The sequence below is a fragment of the Cyprinus carpio genome, chromosome A19 (genome assembly GCF_018340385.1).
Source record: "Cyprinus carpio isolate SPL01 chromosome A19, ASM1834038v1, whole genome shotgun sequence".
NCBI classification, from domain to species: Eukaryota; Metazoa; Chordata; class Actinopteri; order Cypriniformes; family Cyprinidae; genus Cyprinus; species Cyprinus carpio.
The window spans coordinates 12,885,986-12,897,491 of NC_056590.1; the positions used below are offsets into that span (position 1 = coordinate 12,885,986).

General features: G+C 35.5%; 1 protein-coding gene and 1 long non-coding RNA gene across 6 annotated transcripts; one reads left to right on the forward strand and one right to left on the reverse strand.

Annotated features, from left to right (window-relative positions):
• Window positions 1-607: 607 nt before the first annotated feature.
• Window positions 608-7,011, forward strand: LOC109060114 (transformer-2 protein homolog alpha-like). Of its 5 annotated transcripts, XM_019077261.2 has the most exons (10): window positions 616-764; window positions 1,383-1,698; window positions 2,054-2,187; window positions 2,296-2,455; window positions 3,436-3,489; window positions 5,126-5,314; window positions 5,888-6,003; window positions 6,097-6,207; window positions 6,296-6,366; window positions 6,559-7,011. In XM_019077261.2, the coding sequence occupies exons 2-10, from the start codon at window positions 1,687-1,689 to the stop codon at window positions 6,567-6,569; spliced, it is 858 nt and encodes a 285-aa protein (XP_018932806.1). In that variant the 5' UTR covers window positions 616-764; window positions 1,383-1,686; the 3' UTR covers window positions 6,570-7,011. The 5 variants fall into 5 exon arrangements, with proteins under 5 accessions (XP_018932804.1, XP_018932805.1, XP_042632538.1 ...); XM_019077259.2 differs by lacking the exon at window positions 1,383-1,698 and having other exon boundaries at window positions 608-764; XM_019077260.2 differs by lacking the exon at window positions 1,383-1,698 and having other exon boundaries at window positions 608-764; window positions 6,299-6,366.
• Window positions 6,753-10,951, reverse strand: LOC122148811. The gene is made up of 2 exons (XR_006162635.1): window positions 8,528-10,951; window positions 6,753-8,452 (listed from the first exon to the last, which is right to left on the reverse strand). It is a non-coding gene; the product is annotated as an uncharacterized LOC122148811 (long non-coding RNA).
• Between the last annotated feature and the right edge of the window lie 555 nt (window positions 10,952-11,506).

Consider the following 11,506-nt stretch of genomic DNA (forward strand, 5'->3'; position numbering starts at 1 on the left):
TCAAATAATACCATGGTGTCAGTACAGTGTTGTTGTTTTTTTTTAAATTTCATTTTATTCTGGATATATTGATTTTAATCTATAAATTATAATCTTATAATTTGCTAGTGTATACTTATACACACTCTGTTTCTATCTATCTATCTATTCATCTATCATTACACTTTTTTTATTTTGGATATGTTGATTTATAATCTATCATTTATAAACATAATTTTCTAGTGTATATTTAAACACAAAACCTTTATCCATCTATGATCTATCTATATATCTATCTATCTATCAATACACTTTTATTTTGGATATGTTGATTTATAAGCTATAATTTATAATCATATAATTTGGTAGTGTATACTTGTACACAAAGCCTTCTTTGTCTATCTGTCTGTCTATCAATACACTTTTTTATTTTGGATATGTTGATTATTATCTATAAATCGTAATGATAATTTGCTAGTGTATACTCACAAAACCTTATCTATCTATCATCTATCTATCTATCTATCTATCTATCTATCTATCTATCTATCTATCTATCTATCTATCTATCTATCTATCTATCTCCACACGTTGAAGAGGATGTGACGTATATGTAGAGCCGCGCGCCTCCCATAGTTCACCGCGCGCTTCAGCTGGTCAGCCATTTTCTGCTGTTAGGTTAAGAGCGGAAGTCGTTGAGGAAGAACATCTTCATTTTCACGCTTTTGCCAATCATTAATACTATAAAAATGAGTGATGTCGAGGAGCCACAATTCGAGGGGAGGGTAAGCATTATTTCTGAGTAAACCGTTCCGCCGTTTACCTCAGATATTCTCTCTTTCTTTGTCTTTGCGGTAACGTTAATCCTCCATTAGTGAACAGCTAACGTTAACCGCCTCTTTCTTTTGTTTATTTACAATTTAACTGAGCAGGAAGATCAGCTGATGCATACTTAACGGTTAATAATTCGTTAAACATTTAATATTAAGTCACTTTAGATGTTTGGATTAGTCCATAACGATGTTGAAAGTCAAATAAATGTAATTAACGTACGCTGCTGGGTTGGATCTGGTGAGGATTTTCAGCTGCATGTATGTTTTATATAACAACGTTCCTGCAGTTTCTGAAGCAGATATTGATTAGGAATTTACTTTTACAAGTGTTTCAATATGTTAAAACACGAGTTTGCATTCACACAATAGCAGCCTTAGTACTTTTGGTTTCTCTTTCCAACATTTCTGATCTTTCCTTACCCTCTCTCTCTTACACAATATGATTATGTAACCAAACAAACATCTGTATTTCAAAAGGAGTAACGTTAGTGGAATTTGAATGGTTCACTTAATTTTTTCCCCTAAATTTCCCTTGAACTTAATTGCTCTGAATGTTCTTTTTTCATTAAGGTTATTGGTGGTGAAGGATTTGAAGAGTTAAGGCCAAGAATGTGGAAGAATGTTCAAGATAAAAGAAGGCTTTTACAGAGAGAAAATGTTTACAGAGCAGACGGTTAAGTGGGAAGGGGAGAAAAGAACGGAAGATCGGTCAGATAGAAGCACGCTCGCGTTATGTGTCTAAAGCAGAAAAAAGAAAAGAGGTTTCAGATTGGGGTGAAGAAATGAAAAGGAGAGAAAAATGAAAACTGAACAAATGAAGACCGAAGAATAAAATGCCTGAGAGAGAGGAATAGCGTATACTGAAAACAGAAGAATGAATGAGTCCGTAGGTTAAGTAAATGCAGAATTTGTGTTCCAAGTGTCTTTCTAATCTCTTCTTTATGATCATTTGCATGTTTGTAGCTTTACTGTGGTGATTCGGCTAAAGAACAAGCATCACAAGGACCTGTGATGACTTTGTAGCATTTTTAAATGTATCGATAATAATGTTATTAACTTTTTTTTTTTTTTTTTTTTTAATTCCATGATATAATTTAAGTAATTCTAACACTTTCCTCCACAGCTGTAATAAAGTGAATGTTTGGATTTCTGCAATTATCAGTGTGGTGTGAGTTGTGTAAGTTTGCTTGCTTTGTGAACATTCGACTTGTAAATGTTGTAACCCATTGCTGTGACGTTAGGAATCCCGCTCTCCATCCAAATCGGAGCGGGGCAGTCTTCCCCAGCCCAAGGCGGAGAGCAGGTCTGGCTCTCCCAGCCCTTCCCGAGCATCCAAACGTTCTGAATCCAGATCCCGATCCCACTCCAAGTCCAGGTCAGTTCAAACATTAGCTGAATGTCATGAAGCGATTTCTTTCTCGATAGACGAACAGAAATGAACTTGCTTTTGCGTTTCTCACTGTCTGTTTTTGGTCCTTTCCAGGTCTCACTCTCGTCGGCATTCAAATCGCCGCTACAGCCGCTCTCGATCTCAGTCCCACCGGAAGAAGTCCCGTTCTCGCTCCTACAGCCCTGACTGCCGACGCAAACGGAGCCAGAGCACATCACCCATGTCTAACCGCCGCAGACACACTGGCAGCAGGGTGAGTATCATGGGATAGGGCTCAAAGTTCAGAGCGAACAAAACTACTGCTTTTGAAACTACAGTTCACTCAAAAATTAAATTGTCATTGTTTAGTTACCTCATATCATTGCAATATATATTTTATTAAAATAAAATGTATTCATAAAAAAAAGGTTGGAAAAAAGCTTTGTCATACTTTCAGCAGAAATACCAGAAATATCTTAGTCTTTATTGGTAGTATTATGTTTGGAATAATATTTGTTAATAAACAATGTTTGAGGAAAAAAAAAGCTTTGTCATCTTTCAGCAGAAATACTATAAATTTCCAAAATACCAAACTAAGCTCGTACAAATTTAAAAACTAAGCTCTCCTTCTAAAAGTTTGTATTTCCACAGCGTGAAGGTAAGGTCATACAAATTTATAAATGAAGCGCTCGTTTTAAAATCTTCCCCATCTACTTATGACATCCGCTTCAAATATTAAAATAATAAAGGTTTGTATGAACATGATGGTGAGTGAATAATAACAGAAATGTAATTTTTGGGTGAACTATCCCTTTTATACTTTAATACTTAACTTTAATAGAGTTATGTGGTACCATATTTTTTAATTAATAGATTTGACATCTACATTCTCAGAAAACAGGGTTCCACACTGTCACTGGGGGGGTGATACCTTTTCAAAATGTACCATTTTAGGGTTAAATATGGCACAAAGATGTACTTTTTTAGGGTACAGCCCCAGTGACCATTTTGTATGTTTTTTTTTGTTGTTGTTGTTTTTCTGAGAGCGAAGGACAGTTTTTCTGATTTAAAAAAAAAAACCCACACACTTTGCATTAAAACAAGAACTTTTTTTTTAAGTGATGTTTTAATTGCTAGTCTTATAGGTGTGTTTCTGTTTTGTATAAAATGCATGCAAACCCCCATCACAGCCTCATGGGGACGAGCATGACTGTCTTTAATAACCCCTTTCATTCCTTCTTATTACATCAACAGAGCTCATACAGCCATGACTCCAAAAAAGACTCGCACAGTCATGGTGACGCCAGGGTATGTGGACCTTCCTTAACCTTTTAACAGTAACCACTACACCAAACAAGTCTCAATGTTGCCTTTTAAAGGGGTTAAGAGGTCCATGTGGTGACTTTTGCTTTTTAAAGAATCGCTTTGTCTTCCTGCAGTGACTGAAGCCCTTCAGACGGCTCATGCAATGACCGTTTTCATACTGTGATGCCCTAAGAAATGTTTTGGTTGGACGGAAAGCTGCAATGTTTGTTTTTGCATCAAAATCTCTTTAACAGGGGTTATTAAATACTGTCTCACAGTTACCCAGAGAAATTTCCAAGAATTAGGTAGTTATGTTGATTTGCCGCCCTACCAGAGAAAGCAATGAAATATTTCATGGAAAACGGTACATCCATCTTTTGGAATAGTGTGACAATGAACACTCAGGAACCTAGACTGGTTATTACATACGAAAGGAATGTTGAGCTGCTTTCCATCACGTCCAGTAATTATTTAATGTCATTGCATGTGAATGTTTTCTATGGTATAAAATTTGAAGGTTCACAACAGGAGATAAAGAAATAAATTACAATGTGTCTATTTTTTTTTTTTTTTTCCAAAAATATGTTTCATCAAAGATATAATGGACACTTTTCACAGTCCCGGGTTTCCCAGCAGCGGAAGTCGTCATAGTTGGGTTAACTTGAAGAGCAGTGAATGGGAGATTCCACAAATATATTTTTTGCATTCTCATTTGCTCAAATAGCAAAAGAAAAACTCCATGATAGTGTTTTCGTGACACTGTTTTTTGTAATTTGATGCAAAGGTGATATAATACAAAGAACAGTGTTATAAATGTACATACATTTAAAAAAAAAAAATACAAATATGAAAAACTTTTGAGGATTTACAATGTTGGTGACTGTTAAATGCGTCATCACAGTCTTGTGAAAAGGGTCAATTATGTAAATTTAAAGAGATACTCCACCCCAAAATGAAAATTTTGTCATTAATCACTTACCCCCATGTGGTTCCAAACCCGTAAAAGCTCCGTTCATCTTCGAAACACAATTTAAGATATTTTGGATGAAAACCGGGAGGCTTGTGACTGTCTCATAGACTGCCAAGTAAAATACACTGTCAAGGTCAAGAAAAGTATGAAAAGCATCGTCAGAATATTCCCATCTGCCATCAGTGGTTTAGCCATAAGGTTATGAGGCGACGACAATACTTTTTGTACACAAATAAATATTTTTTCATATGTATTGTCGTCGCTTCATAACGTTACGGTTGAATCACTGATGGCAGATGGACTATTCTGAAGATGCCTTTTCATACTTTTCTGGACCTTGACACTGTTATTTTCTTGACAGTCTATGGGACAGTCTCAAGCCTTCCTGTTTTCATCCAAAATATCATAAATTGTGTTGCAAAGACGAACAAAGCTTTTACAGGTTTGGAACGACATGGGGGTAAGTGATTAATGACAATTTTCATTTTGGGGTGGAGTAACCCTTTAATGTTTGTAAAAATTGTAACAAATTGTTTCCGTGTAGTTTAATGGTGTTGAATGTAGAATTTTAATCACACAGTCAGTGTTTGATTTGGTCATTGTTCAGTTTTTGGTGTTCTGAATCTTTTGTCCTGTGTTCTAGTGCTGACACCTCTGTCCCTCTTTCAGGCCAATCCAGACCCAAACACGTGTCTGGGTGTGTTTGGTCTCAGTCTGTACACAACAGAGCGAGACCTGAAAGAGGTCTTCTCACGTTACGGTCCTTTAGCCGGTGTCAATGTTGTCTACGACCAGCGAACAGGACGCTCTCGTGGTTTTGCCTTCATTTACTATGAGCACATCGATGATGCCAAAGAGGTACATCCCCAAATAGAAATGACCTGCCAACGCAAGTTCACGGTCTAAGCGGTTTAGTGATTCACTTAATGGCATCTTAAGTACGACTTCAGATTACCCTTTGTAATCTAGTGAACACACCGACTTATTTGGGTAAAATCTGGAAATATCAGCCCATTTGTGATTTACAGGTCTGAATAGTCATAAAAATGGCAGTTTATATTTAATTAGCTACATATTGCACTCATGTTGAATAAAACTTGCTTGAATCCAGTAGTAAGGTCCATTTTGTGACTGAATGTTTCTTTTGAAATGATTCTTTTCTATATGTTAGTTATGTCTGAATGATCAGTTAGTTAATCATTCTGCATTTTCAGTCAAAAAGTCTGGTAACACTAAATTCTCATTTGGTAACACCAGTCAATACATAATCTAAAAAACTAACTAACAATTGGCAGTTTATTTTTAAAGTGTTGCTTTAATCCTTAAACATTAAGACATTTTTGTTAATGTTTTTCAGACCTTCTTTGAGCACTCAAATGTTATGCTCTGAGTGTATATTCTGTCTAAAAAGGCCATTTATCCCTCACTTAAGCAATGGAGCGGGCTAATGGCATGGAGCTGGATGGGAGGCGCATCAGGGTTGATTATTCCATCACCAAACGTCCACACACACCCACACCAGGCATCTACATGGGTCGGCCCACACAGTGAGTATTTTGCAGGCCAAAAATCTCTTTCTGCCAAATAAGCTGAACTAGTATGGGTGGTTTGTAATGACACTTCAAATGTGACACTTTTAGTAACGGAGGCGGGAGCAGCAGTAGCAGCAGCGGTGGCCGTAGACGAGAGTCGAATTACGATCGTGGCTATGACAGATACGACCGTTATGACGAGTATGATTACAGATACAGGTAACACTGAATATATACTGCAGTGTGTCAAACATTTCTAGTGTTTGTGACATTCTTGTGAATTCTGATCCTTTATTCTCTTTTCCAGCAGGAGGCGCTCTCCGTCACCTTATTACAGCCGGTACAGGTCTCGCTCAAGATCTCGTTCATACAGCCCACGTGAGTGGATTTAAAAGCCTTGAGCAATCTAAATTTTCCACATATGCCCAAATGCATGCCTGCTTGCCTCCTTGATAAGCCACAGCTTGTAGAGTGCATTACTTATGAAATCCCATTATTCACCTGTTAGCCCACTGAATCATGTACATTTTAATTGTACACTCATTCTAATAAAACTTTTGTGTTTTGCAGGACGATACTAAGAAGATCCTGAAGACTTCTTTCTTTTTTCCTGTTTGCATCGAGCTATACATTTATAAAGACATGAAGTACATGGAAACTCACTGTATTAGAGAAAGATTTGTTTAATAAATGTCTTAATTTGTAGACTTCCCCGTATGTAAGTTTAAGGTTTGTGGAGATCATAAATGCAAATTTTATGTGTGTGTGTGGGGGGGGGGGGGGTTTTGGTAGTGTGTTCATTTGGTGTGGTATGAGTTTTTCTATATACTGGGCATCTTTTAGCGGGTATGTATGCAGTACTGAGAGTTTGTGTGAGTTGCTGTACATCTGTAAGGCAGAGCATCATGTACTTCAGAAAGCAGGCTGCGATTGCCTCCATTAATCTGTGACAAATACCTTTATTTTCAGCAGTAATTTGTGTTGCTTTGTGTCTTTTTCAAGAAATAAAGACCTCAAAATAAATGTGCTTTTTATTCTGACAAGACATGCTTTGATGTGCTACTTAGTCTTATGTTCTTCAAAGCTGGGAATGAAAGCATAATAAATTTTTTTTTTTTAGTAGTTATGTACAATACAGGAATTGTCAACTTGTTTTAACATTTTGAATATATTGAATTTAAAAACCATAGACAAAAAATGTATGAAAAACAGAAATAAGAAAAAGAAATAAGTTCTGCAATGCAGTTTCTAGCAAGTAATAATTGTGAATATCTGTGAAAAAGGTTTTTCGAAATGGTTTTAAACTTAAAACACATACCAATATCTGAAATGCAATAATTGGGTCATAATTATTAATAATAGTAACAGGTGAAAAGAAGAACATTGATACTTTGCATTATCAGATTGTTACAATAAAATGTGAACAAAAAATGCCTTTATTTGCACCTTCTATAAAGATTAAATACAAATCATACAGAAATAATTTGTACAATACAATGGTTGATCCATATTAAACTACCAGACAAGCACAAGGTACTCCATTAGAGCAGTATGGAGCACTTGGCTACATTAGACTGTCGGCCATATTGTTTTCACCTATCCAGGCATTTCAGATCAGTGGAGTGGAAGAGTAAGGAAGTTCTGAGACAAGACCATTGTTTAGATTTCACTCCCTGACGTGGCCAGGAAGTGACATGAGACCAACACCCCTAAAATGTTATTTAAAAACATTTGAATACACACATAAAAATGTGAAAACAAGGACTATAAAACAGACTTTGGAGGACTTAAAAGTTCTAAATCGCTAACTGCCTCTTTTACAAGTCACTGAACTCTAATAATTGTGCTACTTCTTGTACAAAGTTATACATGAGGTTATCTTTTATGCACAATCAACAGGATGCATCAACTGTCAGTATATTGTTATAATGACAAAAAAAGCTCCTTGATCATATCAATATTGTTTCTTATTAGACATTTTTAATATGAGCATAGGAGACTATTCTTTCATTGTGCTGTGATTTATTGAATTAGTACTTATGTCATCTTCAAATCGTGTATTTCTCTGCAATTGTTTGCTTTTTAAAATTCTTGAAAATCAATGACTTTAAAATCTTTAAATATGCAATCTACATATTTGCTTGAGAAACTTTAACAAACCCAAATGTAGTGTAAATGGATATCACAAAAACGAATGCCATCCTCTCACATAAGTCAACTTGCACACAGAGTAAGCTAAATACTTAAGTCCCACTACTTGTGTACAATATCTTACAATATTTTTCTTGTTTTACTCATTTTTGTTAATACATTTCCAGACCATTCCAGCAATTAAAATAGTTCAAAATTTCAAATAATCAAATCGTTCAAATGACTGTTGGGCACATTAAATAAAAGTCTCTGTAGAATCTCCTTGAATTTAGATTTTCTTCAATGCACATCAACCTGGCCACCTATAAACATCCTATCAGGGCACACATGGAAAAAAAATTAAAATAAGTGAATACATTCCTACATTAAAAAAAAAAAAATTACATACCCCTCAATTCAAATGAACATCAGGATATTAGAGCACATTATATGACCTCCCATGTCTTCAATGGCAACTACACCCATTAAGACAGAAAAAAGAAAATAATGTATCCATTTCTGAACGAACTACACAGCTATAAATTCTGGATTTAAATTAACCACTCAAAATATCATGATTGCATAAGGTACAATTTATTCTAATGATTGTGCTTTATAAAAATAATTTCCTGGAATGGAGGGCATTCTTAACCCTTAAAGCCTTTGTAGGCTATGAAACACTTTATATATATTTTTAAGTGTGTGACACCTAAGGTCTATCAAGCTTTGTTCTGTTTGAGACATTGAGTAAAGGATTAGACATGTTTTACAGCTCTGTTAAGATCTTCAGACATTACACACTGCACTCAAACAGGCCTCTAACCAAGCATGTTATCAAACATTTACATAACACAACTTATTATTTCCAATCATCTGTTCATAGCTTACGAGGAAAGTTTGCAGTGCTTTGATTCTTGAGGCCCCACAGTCAAAGGTCAGGCCCACCTCATCACATAGGTTATGCTAACTGTTCTCTTAAAATGATTTGAGACGAATACTGGTAAATCTTAATTTTGATATCCACTCATAAAACATAAATGTAAATAAACATGTTTTTCAACAATCAAATTCTCAGAGACTATACAAGGATAGACTTATATAGGCCATGGCCTACAAATAACTTATGTAGGCCAAGGTTTATTTAGCTTTTTGTTGTGTTTATTTGCTTTTACAGATCACCATTATAATCATTATTTCATATTCCTTAACAAAACACCAATATCTCAAATTAAAACATCACAGAAAATATGTAAAACTTCAAACTTTACATGGTGTAGAGAACAATAATAATACAAATTTTCAATTACATAACTTTTAATTTTACATTTGACATTTTTTAAAGTAAAAAAACAAACAAAACAAAAACAAACATTCTTCAAAATAGCGAAACAGTATAAAGTGAATGAATAACTAGATGAACGTACGCAACCTTCAGTCTAAACAACTAATGACTAAACACTCAAAACCTTCCTGAGGATTATATTAGTAACCTAAAGAAGTTTGTTGTATGTGCTTGTTAAAGCAAATATATGAACTATATGAATTCTTCAACGTGAACACAGAAAGCAGTTTAGACAAAAAAGAATTGGAAGATGTGACTGGGTACCGCCATTTTCTGTATAAATACACCGTGGTTAATACAGCAAAGAACATAAACATGACTAAACTGTCAAAAAAATATCATTAAAACAATATCCATATGAAAGAAGAATAAGTCTGTTTCCAATAAATTACTGGTTAAAAAACAGCGTTTACACGACACAAAACGGCTTGCTATGCACGAAACTTACATGAGAGTTTCTCAAAGCAATTTATTCGCATGAACATGGCGAAGACGGCACAGAATGTTCCATACATTCGCTCAACAGGAAGCATGGGCTGAAAACACGCAAAAAAATATAACTGAAATCTGAAACGGAACAAAAAGTACTTTTCAACTCACACAGTGCTTAATTCCAGCGTTCTTCGACGATAGCGAAAGCAGATTTTTTTTGCTTTTGTTAGCCTTTTGTTTGTATATAATATATAGGCTATTTTTAAAACGTATGTGTGTTATCGTCTGGGTTCCTAATTCTGCATAAACAGCAAATTATCCTGGTGCTTTTAATGAAAACCCGCAGATATTTTTCGTCAAACCGACATATGCCACCCTCAATAAGCATACTAGCCTACATAAACAATGTTTTCCTATAGAAAACGTCCCCCCTGACGGGTGGAGCAACGGGTCGCATTCCTTTCCAATAACATGCATTTTAAAGCAACCCCACAAACATGCTGTACGTATAAGTTTAGTGATTCTATAAAGTACTTATTCATTATCAAAGTCTATATGAAAGTTGACTAACGTTATAGGAAATGGACGGTGCAAAAGGGGGGCAATGGTGTGAAAATTAGCTTCCGATCTGACCAACGAATGAGGGGAGGAGAATCCCCACATGCGTCCCAGACAAAAGGACTGCCTATCTAAACGCATAAAATAATATTCTGTAATAATCAACTAAGTTTTCAGAATCAGAAAATGTTCAGTATACAACACATTCATGCGAACTGCCTCGAAATACCTCATGTGAACGAAGTCCTCCTCCACATTTTCCTTTCTTTGCATGTCTTTTACCCTTTAAACTAAAAAGAAAATGTATGGTGCATATGTGTTCCGGTTTCTAATTTTGAAACTGGATAAAGTGATTCTGCCCCATAGTAGACTTTTCGCGCCTGGATTTGTACCGAAGAGCAGTGGCTGAAAACCAATGAATGAACAGCCGCTGCAGCAGTCAGCGAGAGTAGTAAAGCAGAAAGGAGGTGCGCTCTCATTGGTCCCCTGTTCGACCAATAGGAGCGCATCATGTGCGTGCCATTCTACAGTAGTATTTGAGTAGTGCGAGCATCCAGGCCCATGCTCTCTGACTTTACCCACAATAACACACTGAGAATTCAGATGTTCTTACTTTTTCTTACACTTTTAGATGCCATTTGAAGTTCATATCTATGGAACTGAAAGAAGCTAGTTCTATTCAGTTGTAAAACAACTTAACGGAACTGAACTGAATTAGGATTTCATGGCTCTTCGTACAAAAGATTTTCAATGAGCAATGTGGTAGATTTACTGCTAATAGACGTGATGTATGGCTTGCTTTAATTCAGTGTGTGTCTGTATGTGTTAACAAGCTAAATAAATACTGTTAAGACAGTATATTGGGATAAAAGTAAATTATCGAGGGGGAAAAAAGGAAAGAAAAATAAACCGACGTTGCTTATGCCATAAAAAAAGTATTGTTTTGGAATGATGGACAGGGCTGAAAACTAAATTTAAATAAAAGTTTAAACAAATTAATTAAATCCCATCCCATCATATAACGTGGGTAGCTACTCTAAAGGTGCAGGACAATCA

What these genes read in the sequence shown, in the direction of transcription:
- LOC109060114 (XM_019077259.2), top strand. Translation starts at nt 729, where the DNA reads ATGAGTGATGTCGAGGAGCCACAATTCGAGGGGAGG. An exon ending in CGATCCCACTCCAAGTCCAG is followed by an intron (nt 2,188 to 2,295) that starts GTCAGTTCAAAC and finishes GGTCCTTTCCAG; the next exon opens with GTCTCACTCTCGTCGGCATT. An exon ending in TACATGGGTCGGCCCACACA is followed by an intron (nt 6,004 to 6,096) that starts GTGAGTATTTTG and finishes TGACACTTTTAG; the next exon opens with TAACGGAGGCGGGAGCAGCA.